Consider the following 19,298-nt stretch of genomic DNA (forward strand, 5'->3'; position numbering starts at 1 on the left):
TTCTAAACTGAACTGGACCAGCCATACAAATACCATGGCTACAAGAACAGGTCAAAGACTTGGAATTATACAATGGGTAAATCACTAACTCTCCAACACCTGTAAACCAACTGCAAAGCAAAGGTCAGGATGGAATACTGTCTACTTGTCTGGATAAGTGCAGCTTCAGCAACACTCAAGAAACTCTATATCATCCAGGACAAACAGCTTGATTGGCACCCTAGCCACTGACTTAGAATTTCACTCCCACCACCAATGATGATATAGTGGTATAGAGACTTACAAGATAATGAAGGGGCTAGATAGGGTCGAGGTAGAGAGATTCTTCCCGCTTAGAAAGGATAGCAGAACTAGAGGGCACAGCCTCAAAATAAGGGGGTGGGGCAGTTTAGAACAGAGTTGAGGAGGAACTTCTTCACTCAAAGGGTGCTGAATCTCTGGAATTCTCTGCCTATTGAAGTGGTGGAGGCTACCTCGTTGAATGTATTTAAGTCATGGGTAGATAGATTTCTGATAGACAAGGGAATTAAGGGTTATGGGGGGAAAGTGGAACTGATCCACTCCAGATCAGCCATGATCTTATTGAATGGTGGGGCAGGCTCGAAGGGCTAGATGGATTCCTCCTGCTCCTATTTCTTATGTTCTTCTTACGTGATGTACTGCAGCAGCTCCTCAAAGCTTCTATGACAGAACTTTGCAAACCTGCAACCTCTACCACCGAGTAGGACAAGGGAACAGATGCACAGGTACACTAGCACCTGCATGTTCCCCTCTCGGCACATGTCCTTCTGATTTGGAACTATATCACCTGTTCCTTCGTGGTTGCAATCAAAATCCTGGAACTTCCTTCCTAACAGCATTGTGGGTATATCAGCACCAGATAGACTGCAATGATTTAAGGCAGCTTACCTGCTCTAGATCAATAGGGATAGGTTGCCAGTGACATCCACATACCCTGGAAGAAAAAATATATACAGAATTTAAAATAATTCAATGTTTTCATAGCTTTTTATTTGGTTAGAAAAGCTTGCATTTCTACAGTGTCTTATTAAATTTCCAGGATGTGAAGTGTTTCAAAACCAACAAATTTTTTTTTGTGTGGGTAAACATACCTAATATTTGAGGACATCAAGATCTCGCAAACAGCAAATTAAATAAGTAAACAGTTAGTCTGTTCTTTGACGAATGTTAATATTCCTCCCTCAGCAGACAAACATCCTGTTTTTTGAATTGTGGCATGGAATATATTATGATCAAAACAGAAGGCAGATGGAACTCAATTGAATACCTGATGTATGAAAGCTGGCTGGCAACGTAGCACTTCTTCAGTACCCCAGTAACACAATTCCATCAGGGATCAGTAACCTTTCTTACCTGAAGTCTAAAATAAAAACTATTGGGAGTTGCAAGATGAAAATTCAGCATTTCTAAATCAAATACTTGGCAAATTGCCAAGTGTCTCTGGTAAAATGCATAATTTCCATATCCTAAAATACATGTATTCATTTTATGCATTATTAGAAAACAAAAATTAAATCAGCATGATTGATTTAGCACGTTTCTGACGTTTTTTACCATCATTTGTCGGTCAAGTTGTCTTTAAAACAAAGTTTAACTAAAGATGCATAGAATTAAGACAATGTTTTTGAATATTGATACTTATCGGTTTGTCTACATTACATAAAAGGTTGGGTGAATTTGTAACGATCCAGCAAGTTGCAACTCACAATGGACATTCAAATAGGCTTTTAGTGGATCTTTGATTATTTTGCCAAATTTGCATGCAAAATTCAATAACAAAAGTAGTAACATTTAACTTGAATGGTTTTATTTGTTACAGTTCAAATTGATGTGGTTTCTGTTATTTTTAATGCCAGCATTAAGGAAAATACATCATGCCTCAGACTCTGCCTCTAGATCAATTGCAGCTACCTGAACTGGACAAAAGGACTGGGAAAACCCAACAATTACCAGCACTGGTGAGTTCAATGCTTAAATCCTATCTCTAACAGTACACCATTGCAAGCTATGTTAAGTTTGTTCTCTAGTGACCTATCCTTGAGTTCTCTCCTCCTCTAAAGATATTGGGTAAATTTCCATATGTCCTTTGATGTACACCCGGTTCAATCTCTCACTACCCCTCTCTCATTGTATTTATAGCCGTTTACGTTTGATGAGCCACAATTTCCTCCGATTAAGCATTGGAAAGACCAAAGCCAGTACCCTTGGCTCCTGTCATCACACTTATATCTGTGCACCAATTCGATTGCACTTTCCAACGTTTGTTTCGAGTTGAGCTCTGCATCTTATTTAACTTCCAGCTGAATTCCAAAGCCCATATCCTCTCCATCGAAAAGACAGCACATTTCCATCGCTATAAGGTTGTCTGCCTTGCCCCTATGTTTAGAAACATAGAAAAACTACACAAACAAACTCTTCAGCCCACAAGTTGCACCGAACACGTCCCTACCTACTAGGCTTACCTGTAACCCTCTATCTTACTAAGTTCCCTGTACTTATCCAAAAGTCTCTTAAAAGACCCTATCGAATCCGCCTCCACCACCACTGCCGGCAGCCGATTCCACGCACCCACTATCCTCTGAGTGAAAAACTTACCCCTGACATCTCCTCTGTACCTACTCCCCAGCATCCTAAACCTGTGTCCTCTTGTGGCAACCATTTCAACCCTGGGAAAAAGCCTCTGAGAATCCACTCGATCAATACCTCTCATCATCTTATACACCTCTATCAGGTCACCCTTCATCTCTCCAAGGAGAAAAGACCAAGCTCTCTCAACCTATCCTCATAAGGCATGCCACCCAATCCAGGCAACATCCTTGTAAATCTCCTCTGCACCCTTTCTATGGCTTCCACATTGTTTCTGTAATGAGGTGACCAGAACTGAGCACAGTACTCCAAGTGGGATCTGACCAGGGCCTTATACAGCTGCAGCATTATCTCCCGACTCCTAAACTCAATTCCTCGATTGATGAATGCCAGTACACCGTATGCCTTCTTAACCACAGCCTCTACCTGCGAAGCTGCTTTGAGCGTCCTATGAACCCAGACCCCAAGATCCTTCTGATCTTCCGCTCTGCCAAGAATCTTACCCTTAATATTATATTCTGTCATCCTATTTGACCTACCAAAATGAATGACCGCACACTTATCTGGGTTGAAATCCATCTGCCACTTCTCCGCCCAGTCTTGCATCCTATCAATGTCTCGTTGCAACTTCTGACATCCCTCCACACTATCCGCAACACCTCCAACCTTTGTGTCATCAGCAAACTTACCAACCCATCCCTCCACTTCCTCATCCAGGTCATTTATAAAAGTCACAAAGAGCAAGGGTCCCAGAACAGATCCTTGGGGCACTCCACTGGTGACCAACCTCCATGCAGAAAAAGACCCATCTACAACAAATCTTTGCCTTCTGTGGGCAAGCCAGTTCTGAATCTACAAAGCAATGTTCCCTTGGATCCCATGTCCCCTCACTTTCTCAATAAGCCTTGCATGGGGCACCTTATCAAACGCCTTGCTGAAGTCCATATAAAGTACATCTACTGCTCTTCCTTTGTCAAAGTGTTTAGACACATTCTCAAAAAAATTCAATCAGGCTTGTAAGGCATGGTTATCTGCTGCTGAAATAATCATCTGTATCTTTATTACTTCCCAGATTAAATTCCTTAAATGCTTTCTTGGTTAGCTTTACATCCTGAGTACAATGTAAACTTCAGCTCATTCAAAACTCTGTCACCTGTATCCTGTTCCATTCACCCATCACTCCTGTCCCTGCCTACTTACATTGTCCCCTTCTTGCAGCACTACCTCTAGCTTCAACTTTCAGTTGCCTTTGAAATGATCAAACATCTATGCTGCGCATGAATTCCTACCCATGGTGCACAACATTCAGTTGATGTAATAGTGCTTAGGAGGCAGATGAAGAAAAGGATGTCTTCATGGGCTCCGTGAATGTAACTGTGTGGCCCTGAGGTTTGGACAACCCTACGGTAATTTATGGTGCTGCCTGGAAACACGGGCAGTGTTCCATTTTGCAACATTTGGTATCATATGTTGAAACCTTTCCTGTACTATTCTATAAAGCAACGTCAACATTTTTTGGCCTTTTACCAAAAAGAATCAGTTTTCTTTCCTTGCACATTTTCTTTCTGAAGAATGCTGCTGGGACGTTGTTACTTGTGTAAAATACCATAGAAATGTAAGTTGACAGAAGCAGTTGAGAATTTTAAGTTAAATATGAAACAAAAGTTCTAAGTTAAAATTTCTGGCTCAAACCACTTTTCTCTTAATTGCTTGAGGCTTTAGTTTTTACTTGGGCCATTGAAATTGACTTCGATTTTGCCCAAGAAGTGTTTTTTTTAGTGAAAACTAGGCCCTAATTTTGCTGTGTAATGATGGCAAAACTGTGAGCCTTCACTTGCAGTGAAATTGAACACAACTTTTGGCATCTACACATGTACAATTAAAAATAGAAATCACTATCAGTGCTGCCCCACTCTTCCACAGGGTTGCAATTAAAGTTCTTGCAGATTAAATTCAATTCAAAAATCACTGAATTAAGGTGGAATTCAATTCAAAATCACTGAATTGATGCAAACTTAAACTTTCTGTGTTATTGTTCTTGCATAAAGCTATGCTTTGTTAAATAGGATGTAACTGAGATTTTAACAGAGTATTAACTTGATAATTACTGTTAAACACTAATTATTGTTAAGCACTCACCAGCTCAAAAGCTAATTTCACAGTTACGAAGTGTCAAATATTTCCATTTCATTATATTTCCATGGATTTTTTAAAAAAAGACAGAAGTTTATGAAATTTCCGCACCTCCTTACACCTTTCACTCAATTATTATTCCAGTCTCTGCAATATTATAGAAAGCGAATGACAGGTAAAATTGGCCTGTTGTTTTCTAGATTGTTGTCTCTGAAAATTCTTCAATGTGATGGGCTGCATATGTTGTTTGATGACATTGCCGTTGCTGGATGTCAGAGATCCCCTATAGATTGTGTCAAAGTGAAATTAATATCAGGAAACATGATTTCCACACCATAGAGCTTGTGGCAGAATTCTAAGAGGCAGTGGAGAGTGGCATCACTTGGCAGCTGACTGCAAATTCAGAGCTGTTTTATCACTCTTGGGAGTGGCCACATACGTGATTCAGTAACTTCTGTGAGTTATCCAATCAGTATATCTTATGATATGACGGATATATCTTCCATCTCATTCCATTCTGTGAGAACGTGCCAATAGGCCAGCTGAGAACTGACAGAATTCGTTCAACTATAACAAGATATTTTGTGAGGTATGTCAATGTGACAAATTTGTACATTTTTACAACGGAATCAAGCATTCAATCACGAGTTACTGAGCTGGTAAGAATAGCATTAATTTCATTGTTAATCTGTATTTTATATTATGAGAAAAACCTTTATATGTATTAGATTTTTATATCCAAAATGGCAGTCAGTTTGGCATCACCTCCTAGCAAAAAAAACCCTTCATTTACTAACATAGAAGATTTAACCAGACAAATTGTTTCACTAGTTTACATTAACAGTTCCTGGCAAAAAGAGAAGTTCTGCAAAAGGTTATTTGAGAGTCACATTGTCTCAGATACCCAGATAATCATGCCTTCTGCTTGGAATTTTCTTCTTGTTCATAAGAACATAAGAACGTAAGAAATAGGAGCAGGAGTAGGCCATCTAGCCCTTTGAGCCTGCCCCGCCATTCAATAAGATCATGGCTGATCTGTCGTGGCTCAGTTCCACATTCCCGCCCTCTCCCCATAACCCTTAATCCCCTCTCTTATCAAAAACCCATCAACCCGCGTCTTAAAAATATTTAGCGAGGTAGCCTCCACCACTTCAACGGGCAGAGAATTCCAGAGATTCACCGCCCTTTGAGTGAAGAAGTTCCTCCTCAACTCCGTTCTAAGCCGCCCCCCCCTTTATCTTGAGGCTGTGCCCCCTAGTCCTACTATCCTTTCTGAGCGGGAAGAGTCTCTCCACCTCTATCCTATCCATCCCATTCATCATCTTATACGTCTCAATGAGATCTCCCCTCATTCTTCTAAACTCTAACGAGTACAAGCCTAGTTTATTCAGCCTCTCCTCATAGCTCAACCCCCTCAACTCCGGTATCAGCCTAGTAAACCTCCTCTGCACTCCCTCCAAGGCCAAAATATCCTTGCGTAAGTACGGCGCCCAAAACTGCACACAGTACTCCAGCTGCGGCCTCACCAATGCCCTATACAGCTGCAGCAAGACCTCCCTACTTTTATATTCAATCCCCCTCGCTATGAAGGCCAGCATCCCATTTGCCTTCCTGACCACCTGCAAGCTGGGTTTTTGCGACTCATGCAGAAGGACCCCGAGATCCCTCTGCACCGTCGCTTGCTGCAGTTTTTCGCCATGTAAGTAATAATCCTTCCTACCATTATTCCTACCAAAGTGGACCACCTCGCACTTGCCAACATTAAATTCCATTTGCCATTTCCTGGCCCATTCGCCCAGCCTATCTAGATCCTTCTGCAGACTCTCCACAGCCTCCGCACAATTTGCCGTTCCCCCAATCTTGGTGTCATCAGCAAATTTCGACACCTTACACTCGGTTCCCTCCTCCAGATCATCTATATAAATGGTAAATAGCTGAGGCCCCAGCACCGACCCCTGGGGCACTCCACTAGTCACCATCCGCCAATCCGAATAGCACCCATTGACCCCCACTCTCTGCCTCCTATTTGACAACCAATCCTCTATCCACGCTAACACCCTACCCCCAACTCCATGTCCCCTGACCTTCTGCAATAACCTCTTGTGAGGTACCTTGTCAAACGCCTTCTGAAAATCCAGAAAGACCACATCCACCGGCTCTCCTCTATCCACCGCCCTAGACACATCCTCATAGAACTCCAGTAAATTTGTCAGACACGACTTCCCTTTAACGAAACCGTGTTGCGTCTGCTCTATCAAGCAATTCCTCTCAAGGTGCTTCGCTATTTCCTCCTTGATGACGGATTCTAACATTTTACCTACAACAGACGTTAAACTCACCGGCCTATAACTCCCTGCCTTTTGCCTGGCACCCTTCTTAAACAACGGTGTAACATTAGCCGCTTTCCAATCTTCCGGCACTTCCCCGGAATCCAGCGACGTCTGGAAAATAACCACCAAGGCATCCACTATCACCTCCGCCATTTCTTTCAGAACCCTCGGATGCATTCCATCCGGTCCTGGGGACTTGTCCACAATCAGCCCCTCCAGTCTGTCGAGCACCGCCTCTCTCGTAACAGTAATGTCATTAAGACCCTCCAGTCCTACCACCTTTCCATTGCTAACACCCGGCAAATTATTCACGTCCTCCTCCGTGAAGACAGAAACAAAAAAGTTATTCAGGACCTCAGCCATATCCCCATCCCCTACCACTAAGTCCCCCTTCTCATCCTCTAAGGGACCAACGTTCACCCTAGCCAGCCTCTTCCTTTTTATATATTTATAAAAACTCTTGCTATCCTTTTTTATATTAAGCGCTAGCCCAGCTTCATAGTTTCTCCTGCCCTTCTTTATCAACTTCTTTGTCAATCTTTGTTGACATTTAAACCTCTCCCAATCCTCTTCTCGCCCACTACTCTTAGCTACTCTGAACGCCTCCGCTTTTAATTTAACACTTTCCTTCACCTCCTTCGTTATCCACGGCTTATTACCTCTCCTCCTACTGTCCTTTGTGACCATCGGAATAAATTTCTGCTGAGCACCAAGAAAGATCTCCTTAAAGATCCTCCTCTGCTCCTCAGCAGACCTACCTTGCAACGCGCTCCCCCAGTCCACATTCGCCAATTCTTCTCTCATCCTACCGTACAGAAAAGCCTTTGTTTTTCAATCAGAATATTAAACCAACTTGTCAAACAATATAAATCACTTTCCTTATAATTATGCATTAGATATGAACAGGGCTACTTACACTGTGGCTTTGTTATTAATGTGGGATCCAGGAAATACCACTGCCCTGAAGATTAATTTTAATCTATATGTTGATTTCTCCCTTACTGTTGCTCCCCTGGGGTTTGAATTATGCTGCATTTTGTGGAGAGGAAATCTCATCCTGAAGATGCAGCTGCATTCAATCCACTAAAGCAACTGCATCACATGGGTGTTGGAAGTGTTGGCTACAGCCAGGTCAGAGAAGACAAGCTATTGGAATTGGTGGGAGGTTAATGGAAGTGAGGGTAATGGCCAACGGTGATTGTCTAATTGGGTGAAGGGCAATAGCTCCACAAAGTGGAATGCAAAGATGAAGCTAGACAACTTCAAAACGACTTTGCAACAGAATGCCAGTATGTATCCATAGGAGCTCACAATTTCTCCAAGACATGAGAAAATCCTGCAGTTTTTGCACCATTTTGCAATGGTCCAAAGTACCAACTAAATTCCTACAGAGATGCATTGAGCTTGTTCCCCATTGTTCTAAAGGTAATCGCTCTGGCCAATTCTCTTCAAATAACTTTATATGCGGAAGCAAATAATAAGACTATGCACATAAATTGGTTTCTTGTTATTAATTGATCTGGACAGTTCCGCTAATGCATGAAGAGGCACACACAAGGTCGCATTTGTTTGTACTTGCCTCAAAGTATAATTGTGTTCTTTGTGGTTTGGCCCAATCCAAATGCAGAACCCAGCATTTTTTGTCAAGTCATGTGCGGGGAAAAAAAGTTTGTGACCAATATTTCAACTCATCTGAATTTAAATATATTGCAAAGATAAGTTTTTAATACTTGCTGCAAAAACTGTGCACACAATTGAAGCATCATGGAAGGCATCACTAAATTATGTGAAGAATTAATGAATATAATAAGAACTAGTACCTTTTAGTTAAATCCCATCATATTGTGCACACAGGGACTCAAATGCTTTACAAAATAAACTAATGTATAGCCCATTGTCACAAGAGATGGGGAATCACTCATAAATTTGTAACAGCTTATGGGAATCTACAGACATTTTCAGATCAAATGCAAATCTTCTCAGTTTTGAAGTTCTGAAAATGTGGATTGGCTAACAGAAAATGATTAGTGAGCACTTTGTATTATTGCATTTGTACACGATACAAAATTAAACAAGATCACAAAATGTCATCTCTGAAAGCTGATCAGATAGAACTGCCAACATCATAAAATTGGGGCAGGAAATAAATAATATCATTCCACATTTGTGTTTGTCTTTTTTTTAGTATACTGATAACAGGTTTCATGTAAAAGTACCTGGTGAAATTCCTCAATAATAAATCATTTGTTTAGTGAAGAGCTTAACTCTGCAGTCAGGAATCTTCTAATTTGACCCTCTGTCTGCTTGGATAATTCCCTTTTGCCAAAGTAGAAAGGGAATTTTGTTGGGGTTGGGGTAGGTGCTCAGTTCAGTAGTGTGATAGAATATTTTGTATGCAGCCTCTCCCTTATTCTGTAGCTGCAACAAATAGTATTTACAGAATGCTTTGCAACAATTTGCAAGCTTACTTTGACAGAAATTCCATCCCCATAGACTACTATTTTTAAAAAAAAACAAGAACAGCAAAGTCATGAGCATGCCATCATCTTCAAATTCTCTAAGTAATACCTGAACAAACAATGCCAATCCTTCATTTTAAAAGAATTTAATGTCCTGAAATTTTGACAGTGGGAATACCATCAGCACAAAGACTGCAAATGCTCAAATAGGAGGATTACCACAATCCTAGGGCAGCTATGAATAGACAATAAAGGAAGCGTTGTCTGTCAGCCAGAGCTAGAGATAATTTGTCCCAACTTGGTTACTGTGTAGCTGCACACCATACTTAGTTGCTGAGCTATGGGGGAATGAAAAGAAAGACTTGCATTTATATAGTGCCTTTCATGACCATCAAATTTTCCCAAGCACTTTACAGCCAATTAAGCTCTTTAGGAGTATAGTTAGTGTTCTAATGTAGGAAACATGGTAGGGAATCTGCATGCAATAAATTTGCACAGACAACAATGTGGTAATATTCCAGATAATACGTTTTTGCAGTGTTGATTGTGGGATAAATAATTGAGCACAACTCAGGGAATAACTTGCTCCCTCTTTGAAAGAGTACTATTGCATCTTTTGCAGAGAAGGTACAAGGAATTTAAGATCTTATCCAAAAGACAGCACCTCTAATGGTGCAATATTCCCTTAGTACTCTCTGGTGTGTCAGTCTAGATTGTTTTCAAATCCTGGGGTGAGACGTGAACTCCCAACCTTTGTAATTCATTAAAAGCATTAAGCAAAGAAATATCTAACATTATTAAATTCATCTCATTAATAAGAGAATAAAGTGACCATGCTGATGCAGCCTTTACTTTAATTCACAGTTTGTTTTCCTGCCTCCCTGTGTGGATTATATGTTTTCTGCCAATGATATTCCTTAAGTTTTCTGATATGTTGCCTTTTAAAAAGCATTTAGATAGTTCTTTGGGTAAGATGGGTATAGAGGGATATGGGCTAAATGCAGGCAATTGGGATTAACTTAGGGGTTTAAAAAAAAGGGCAGTGTGGACCATGCTGTAAACCTCTATGACTCTATGATGTGTTGAGGCACCAACTGTTCTCTGGAAAATTTTTCTTCCTTTGTCCTGTGTAACTGACAGACTTTGAAATCAACTTGTACGTTCCTGGGAAAGCAATAAAAATATTTGCAGTGTTGAGTATCAATTGGTATTTTTCATCATTTCTGTTCTATTACAGGAGAGATTTTAAGACACGTTTTTCCCACAGCCATGGTTAGGGTAGCTACCAAATAGATAACCATAAGAAGTATGTTTGGAAGGTGTCTAACAAATATTTGCAAGATCAAATTCGATCTAAAAGCTGAATTTTGATTCTTGTATATAATTTATTGTTTATCAGTTATCAAAGGTATTGTTTATGAACATCAGCATAATAGTCTGGATTTTACGTGCTCTGCTGAGCATGTGTTCGGCGTGGGGAACGAGTAAAACACTATCACCTTACCATCCACCCCTTGCTTCACGCCGTAATACAGGGGGTGGATGAGTGTCAAATTTGGCAGCCTGCTTGCCATATTTAAATAAATAATCATGGTTCAGTGGAGGTTGTCAATGCTTGTGGAGGAAGTCAAATGGTAGTGGGCAGGCCATTTTTGAAAAAACATTTTCAAATTTTGGGAAGGAAGGATGGTACCATCTTTAGGGGGTGCCCATTGCACATCAGATGGTTGCTCCCTATAGATATTACCTTCCTTTCTTGCTACCCACCTATTCTATAAATCACACTGCTCTCCTCCCTAAACTACCCAAAACATCCCTGACCAAGTTCCCAGACTTACCTGGCTTGCAGTCCTGGCAGCACTCATTAATGTAGTCTTGGCACAGGAATTAAGAGTAGGACTTCTTCTCCAGTAAGGAATGGAAGTCTCTCTGGCTGCTTATTTGTCCACCAGCAGCACTTATGGCTGCAGGGCACCACCATATAAAACGCTGACCAATGTTTCAGTAAGTTATCCCTGTGTTTAGTCCAGAAATAACAGTATTAACTCTTTGTTATTGGTATTGTCTAACTATATATTGCCACTAATTTACCTGCTTTATTAATATGTTAATTTAAGTTCTCACTGTGTGATCTGTCTCTAATAAAGATATAAAACTTTTTAGTAACTCCTTTCAGTGATTTTTGTTTTCTTGTCATAACCCACATGAAATAGGAGTTGAAGTAGGCCATTCAGACTTTGAGCATGCTCCATTATTCAATAAATCATGGTTTTTTTCATGTTTCAAGTTCTGCATTCCCATTTACCCTTGCCTAACAAGAATTTATATGCCTCTGCCTTATAAGTATTCAATGACTCCACCCTCTGAGGCAGAGAATTCCAAACTTGTGCAATCCTCTGAGGGAAAAAAAATTCTCCTCGTCTCTGCTCTAAAATGTTGACCCCTAATTTTAGAACAATGCTCCCTAATTCTGGACTCACCCATGTTCTACCTTGTCAAGACCATTCAGGATCTTATTGCCTTGAACTTTTTATGCTCTTATTTAAATAATGCTCTCATTATTTAATCGGAGTCTGGAAAAGGGATGATTCCTAACGGGACAATGGAGACAACATTTTAACTATCCAACAAGCAACTTTTTAGTGGCTTGTTAAAGAGCAGTATGAATGTGATTACTGTGGAGCCTATTTAGAAAATGGTTTATTACTGGGGAGTAAAAAATTAAGCAAATTAGATATTTAATAACGTATATCGAGTTTTCCGGAAAAAAAAGAACTGGCATTGAAGCTTTTCACCTTGTACTCGTCAGGACAGATTTGCAAGAATACCAAATCTCAAAAGGGGAGCAATAATGCATGTTAGAAGCTACATTTATTCACATTTGAGGTTTTGTCATTTGCAAACAGAAAGAAAATGTCTACATACAGCAGCTTTTTCAACTAAACAAAAGCTTGGGGGTAGCCATTCCCTCACTCATTCCCCATGGCAATGCTTTGACCAATCAGAGTCAACCTGTCTGGTTTGAATTTGAATAATAGGTTGGCAGTTAATTGTTCCCTGGTGTATTCTCCATGGCAATGACTCTACCAGTCAGCACCTATTGCTCATGAAACATAAATTGTTGTTCCCCTTTGAGATATGATATTCTTGTGACTCTGTCCTGATGACTGCAAGATGAAAAACTTTAACAGCATCTCACTTTTTATTTCAGCACTACTTGAGCTCTGTATCACCATGATTTTTATATTCCTAAATGTGTATTCAGCACCATCACTTAAGGTTTGTTTTATTTCTCCAAACAAACAGCATCCAAGCAGGAAAGAAGATTGTTACTTTGTGTTATACAAGCCCCCACCTCAAGATGGCACACCAGTTCTGGTGGAAGAATTTCTGGAACGTGCAAACTTCATTGCTGGAGATCTGGATTGGTTGCTCACCCTTCCTCACGATAAATTTTGGTGTCAGGTATTAGAAACTGTTTACTGTGTCAAGTCATGTCATTTTTGCAAGTAAATATTTTCATTTCTAAATGTTACGGTGAGCCTTATGTGTTTGCTTCTGTTGGAGCTACAAGTTAGTAATGATCAATACATTGCAACTCATAAGTACAAAATTGAAGTGGGTTAATAGACAAATAGAATATATATTGGACTGGACATGAAATGAACTTTGATTTTGAATAACACGGCCACTTTGAAAAGTCCAATTTGAGAGAGAAGTTTGACATGTTCAGAAATTGTTTCTTAATGTGAGCAGTAATTATGTCATTTGTATGATGATTTCATTTAGTTTTGTGTTAAGTTGAAGAAGAATATGGTCCTTTTTATTTTTACATAATTTCTAAAAAAACTTACAGCATTGATCTTCTCTCCTTTCTTTCAGAAAGTACAATGATAGTGTGTATAAAGTAACATCTTACACTGAAATTTTGGCAAAGTTATTTCCAAAAAATTCACTTGATTTTATACTTCTACTAATTTTAGTGGACAATAACTAATCTTTGTGGTCAGAAGGTGGAAATGGATTGAATAACTTCTGGATTTAAAAACCAAATATTGCATGAACATTCCCAAGATCAAGTTCCCAATCACTCGATTTAAAAAAAAATTCAAGTAAACCCCTGTTTATAGTGTAGCTATTTGGAAAACCCACATAGGTTTATTGTTTATTCCAAACCTGCTACAATACTAAACTGTTTGAATGAGACTTAACTCTGTTTATTCAGAATGGCATATTTTAAGAGTTTTTTCTATAAAGCAATAGATTGTTAAAATTAGCATTTATTTAATAATGGAAACTGTTTATATAAGCTTGTCATATTGTAATTAAAGCCCAATACTAATGATGATGCTTCAACAGATCCACTGGGAAATGAGTGGCCTAGCATTGTGGCAAGTTTATACAACCAATTCCATTGTAAGTGGACGTTGGGATTTGTAATGGAACAAGTTGATGCAAAGTGTAAAACTTTGTTTTATGAGAATCCAAATTCCTTTCTCTTCACTTTTAGGTTATTTTTGACGAAACCCTGCAGAAGTGCTTGGACTCTTTCTTGCGTTATACGCCTCGTCAGTATGATGAACTGGGGAAACCAAATCCAGCCGTAGCAGAGATGCAAAAACGTCTCCATCGCAGTGTTTTTATGACCTATCTGAGGATGTCCACCCACAAAGAGTCCAAAGTATTTATTTTGGTTTCTCCCCAGAATATTTCTTTTTCTACAACTTTTTAATGGGAGTTTGCATTTGGCCATATACCCATGACTGAACATAAACGTACTATCATGGACATTTGTAGTGAAGCAATTTTAGAGGCAGCAGTGCCAGGGTTTTGGGTTCAATTCCAGCCTCAGGCGACTGTCTCTGTGGAGTTTATAAGCTCTCCCTGTGTCTGTGTGGGTTTCTACTGGGTGTTCCAGTTTCCTCCCACAGTCCAAAGATGTGTGGATTAGATTGATTGGCCATGTTTAATTGCCACTTAGTGTCAGGTAGAAGAGCAAGGTAAATACATGGGGTTACGCCGATTGGGCCTGGGTGGGATTGTCGTCGGTGCAGGCTCAATGGGCCATATATCATCTTTCTGCACTGTAGGGATTCTGTGATTCGAAGTTTCAGGAAAATCAGTTGAGTAGCTTTAAATTTTGCTAAATCAAGTTTTTTTTCCAATTTTGTTGATAAGTAAGTCTGCAGTTGATGCCCCCGCTGTTTATTTGTTATCTTAAAAGTATCTGCAGGTCATCTGACCACTGGGGGCGGTCCTGAAAATCCTGCCATTGTCTGATGTTGACTTGCTTGCACTTTCAAACAGGGTTTCACTGAATAACAATCTTGTACTGCGGTTAATTGGACCATAGAATCTTTCCAATAAGGCCACAAAATGAGCATTCACTTTATAGGGCATTTTCCCATTGTTTTTCCCATTTTTTTCTGTCTGTTAGGTTCTAAGTCAGGAAAAATAGACCATGAAGTAATTAGTTTATTTATAGTTTTTTTGATACTTTGAAGCATTATATTTCAAATAATGTTTGCCTAAACGTGTAGAAGAACTTGTGGCAAACTAGAACATGATAAATCTAAATTGCAAATAGCTATAAATAGCGTGACATGCAATTAAATTACAATGAATAGTTTAGTGGCTTTCTCTAAATTTTGAAGGCAAGTGCAATTCTTAAATTCATTTCTAAACCTAAACATGTTTTTTCACAACGTTAGCAATATATTTGTGTCTAAAGCACTTACTGTCTATTTCATTATATAACAGCAGTTGGAGATTAATGGAATTCTTCACCAATAGTAAATTGTTTACGTTTTTTATTCTTTATTCCAATTCAATCCAATCAAATCAAATACAATTCAGAATCCCAACAAGTTGAGACATTCCCGATCCAAGCTGACAAGACAGGGCTCTCAGCTCCTGTCTTGGGCTTGATTTACATGATCCAAGCTGATTGGAGTAGGTATAGCTCCTCCTCCAAGGCTTGATCTCATTTTCATCTTAGCCAAAAGGCCGAGGTGCCGCTTTAAAAAATTGCTTCAAATGAAGCTAAAAATGTAACCTAATGACTTCAACCAAGTACAGCATGTCGATACTACACTTGATCTTAGCCAAAAGGCCAAGAAGCTAATTTAGATGAAAGTACATTGTGTAAAAGTAGTATTTGGAAATGTTGACTTTGAACAGACTTCATCATCTCGCATATTCTCTTTTAAGTTATTTGCACTGGCGGGTTTTGGATGCAAAAATACATAAGAAATTCTGCAATGACTAATTGCCAATTATTAATTATCTTGTGTAATGAAACAACATATTTGTGTGAAACCTGAAGTTATCTAATCAGGCAAGTAAAGCTTAAGACATGCACAATGTGAGTATTCTTCCCTAGAATACATTAAGATAACTGCAGTGCAAGTACAAATGTGACCCCACATTATATCTCAGTGATATAATTCCTTTGAAAATGTTTTGTTACTCAAAAAGCCTTTATTTTAGAACCCTACTGCCTGACTACATTGCACAATCGTCTGATAATATATATTTAGCACTTGTATATTCTTGTGTTAACTTTCAATCACACCCCGTTCACCTGCAAATATATGAATATGCAAAGAAAAGACTAGCTCATTCATCAAGTCTGTTCTGTACTGTTATGGTGTATCTATAAATTGCCCTGAAAGAAACACTGCGAAATTCCTCTCTGATCCTGAAAGACACTCAAACAATTTCCAGAAAAATCACAGTACATCTTGAATAACCCACCAACTTTATATATGAGTGTGTATGTGTGTCTGTGTGTGTATACAATACAATATAAAAACCAGTTTTTACTCTTTCAATAATTTCAAAGTTTATTGGTTAACTTTAGGGCAGGGAAGTCTAACTAAATTGTGACACTGTGTATCTCATTAATTTAGATGCATGGGAACACTGCAATGAGGCACAACCTCTGTCCAATAGAATGATGTCATTTGGATTTGTCCCTACAATCTTCAGTTTGCTGGTTCATCAATATCATTTGTGTTAAACTGTTCTCAAGAAAGATATTCATCTGTTTTTCCACATGTACGGCTCCCCTTAGTATAACCAGGCATTTGATGAGTTCTGTTTGCTTGTGTTTCAGTCCTTCTCTGCAGGGAATCAGAATTCATTAATTTAACGGGCAACAGAACTGAACCAATCTGAGTGCTCTAGAAACAGTAAATGAGGATTGCTTATTAACTTTCCACATCGAACTATGATCTACTTAGCTTTTAGTAAGTGGCTGAAGGTCAAGAGATGCAAGGAGCAGCAGCTGTTCTGAAGACCACAAGTAGATTTAAACTTTATTAGAACTATGACTGCCATTCCTATGATATATATCACTGTCTTACATTAGGAATTCCCTTGTGTCACTGAAACCGCTTCGGTTGGGAAATCAGTTAATTTGAAATGAGACAGTCATTGAGAGGGATGCTGCTGAAAGTATGATCAAAGATCTCTGTTGGAAATGGATTAACTAATGTGCCTTCGGGTACTTTCATTAGACAGAGTCTATTAACTGCACGTCAAAAATGTAACCCTATTTTATTTTAAATGCTTTTGATACCAAATACATTTCACCGTTCTGACTTAAATCAAGATGTGTGAAGATTTGACTCTCATATTTATCATTGGAGAGCTAATTTGGCGTTCCCTTTTTGTAAATTGGCTACACATATTTACCCTACTGGAATTTTTAATTTCAAAAGGTTTTTGTTCTTGTTGTTCTTTTAAAAGGAGCACTTTATTACACCTGAAGCTTTTGGAGAAATAATATATGATGGATTTCTCTTTGACATTCCAAAGATCTTTGACTTGTGTGTAATATTTGGAAAAGGAAATGCTGCTCTCCTTAAGAAGATGATTGGTTAGTCTGAAAGAACTGCATTTTTTTAAACAATCAAATTAATTATTTTCTGCAAGTTTCCTTTGGACTTTAATTGTGTTTCTTTTTAACCATAGGAAACATTTTTAATCAGCAACCAAATTACTTTAATGATCTGAATGAAACAGTGCCCACGATCCTTCAGGTAACAAAATTGATTTGTGTATAATATATTTGGTTATTTCACTGTAAATATTGCCTAGATCCCCTTGCAAGGTTTTTATAAGTTTGTAATGAAAACCACACAGCTCAATGAAAAATAACCACAAATATTCATATCTGGAAGATTGCTAAGTTAAATGTTTTTTATGAAAAATTGAAATGAGGAAGAAGTTCAAAAAAAAGTTACAAAAAGAAGAATAGTGATGCATAAGCATTTTGTAATTTTTCCTTTGGAGCATAAATCCAACCCTTATCTGCTGACTATGGCCATCATATGTGGAGTGAAATAGGACATTTCCATGTGCATTTTTACAGAACATAGTTCACAGCACAAAATAGTTCCTCGTATTAGCACTTAATTACATACTTTACAAATGTCAAAATCTATCCAGATGATGTCTTATCACCTAAGGCCTATCCAGATTAGCGATTTATGAGCAAGCCTTCGAATAATACTGTTATCTAGAGAAATGTGGTTTGTGCTGAGAGATTTGTAAGGTTTAATGTTAGCGATCACTTTTTGTCGAATAGGGAAAAGATCATGCTGATGCCATGAGCAGTTGTCCCAGGGTTGGATTTAGGCAGTTGTTGAAACAATGTGGTATGAACATCACTTTAAAGTTACCTGGTCAAGAAGAAGAAGGAGGCACGCGGAATGCATCTGCAGCTGGGATCAGATGGATCCGTTGAAGAGTATAGAGGGTTTAGGATTAGAGTTAAGAGAGAAGTCAGGAGGTCAAAAAGGGGACACAAGATTGCTTTGGCAGATAAGGCAAGTGAGAACCCAAAGAGCTTCTACAAATACATGAAGGGCAAAAAAGTAATTAGGGAGAGAGTAGGGCCTCTTGAGGATTAGCAAGGTCATCTATGTGCAGATTCACAAAAATTGGATACAATTCTAAATGAATCTTTCTCATTAGTATTTACTGTTAAGAAAGGCATGGATGTTAGGGAACTTGGGGAATAAATAGTGATGTCTTGAGGAATGTACATATTACAGAGAAGGAGCTACTGGAAGTCTTAAAACGCATCAAGGTAGATAAATCCCTGGGACCTGATGAAGTGTATCCCAGGACATTGTGAGAGGCTAGGGAGGAAATTACGGGTCTCTTAGCAGAGATATCTGAATCATTGACATCCACAGATGAGGTGCCTGTGGATTGGAGGGTGACAAAAGTTGTGCCTTTGTTTAGATAGGGTTGCAGGGAAAAGCCTGGGAATTACAGGCCGGTGAGCGTAACGTCTGTAGTGGGTAAGATGTTAGAAGGTATTCTGAGAAATATGATCGACAGGCATTTTAGAGAGGCAAGGACTGATTAGAGATAGTAAGCATGGTTTTGTGAGTGGAAAATCATTGCTCACAAATTTGATTGAATTTTTTGAAGGGGTAACCAAGAAGGTAGACGAGGGCAATACAGTTGTTGTTGTCTGCATGGACTTTAGTAAGGCCTTTGACAAGGTACCACATGATAGGTTGTTGCATAAGGTTAAATCTCATGGGATCCAGGGTGAGTAGCCAAATGGGTACAAAATTGACTTAATGACAGAGGGTGGTTGTAGAGGGTTGTTTTTCAAACTGGAGGTGTGTGACCAGCAGTGTGCCTCAGTGATCATTGTTGGGTCTACTGTTTTTTGTCATTTATATTAATGATTTGGATGAGAACTTAGGAGGCATGGTTAGTAAGTTTGCAGAGAACACTTACCCAA

The 19,298-nt window shown here is 39.0% G+C and overlaps 1 protein-coding gene and 1 pseudogene across 3 annotated transcripts in view; one reads left to right on the forward strand and one right to left on the reverse strand.

Annotated features, from left to right (window-relative positions):
- ascc2 (activating signal cointegrator 1 complex subunit 2) overlaps positions 1 to 19,298 on the forward strand; it is a 65,457-nt gene that overhangs the window by 5,040 nt on the left and 41,119 nt on the right. For all 3 annotated transcript variants that reach the window (XM_080208374.1, XM_080208373.1, XM_080208375.1), the window contains exons 2-6: positions 1,878 to 1,979; positions 12,836 to 12,994; positions 14,040 to 14,210; positions 17,282 to 17,411; positions 17,507 to 17,574. In XM_080208374.1, coding sequence (XP_080064500.1) covers positions 1,896 to 1,979; positions 12,836 to 12,994; positions 14,040 to 14,210; positions 17,282 to 17,411; positions 17,507 to 17,574 — 612 coding nt within the window. In that variant the 5' untranslated portion in view covers positions 1,878 to 1,895. The remainder of the gene's footprint in view (positions 1 to 1,877; positions 1,980 to 12,835; positions 12,995 to 14,039; positions 14,211 to 17,281; positions 17,412 to 17,506; positions 17,575 to 19,298) is intronic.
- On the reverse strand, positions 15,453 to 15,653 carry LOC145356211 (U2 spliceosomal RNA; annotated as a pseudogene).

The sequence above is a fragment of the Carcharhinus amblyrhynchos genome, chromosome 20 (genome assembly GCF_965287045.1).
Source record: "Carcharhinus amblyrhynchos chromosome 20, sCarAmb.v2.hapA, whole genome shotgun sequence".
NCBI classification, from domain to species: domain Eukaryota; kingdom Metazoa; phylum Chordata; class Chondrichthyes; order Carcharhiniformes; family Carcharhinidae; genus Carcharhinus; species Carcharhinus amblyrhynchos.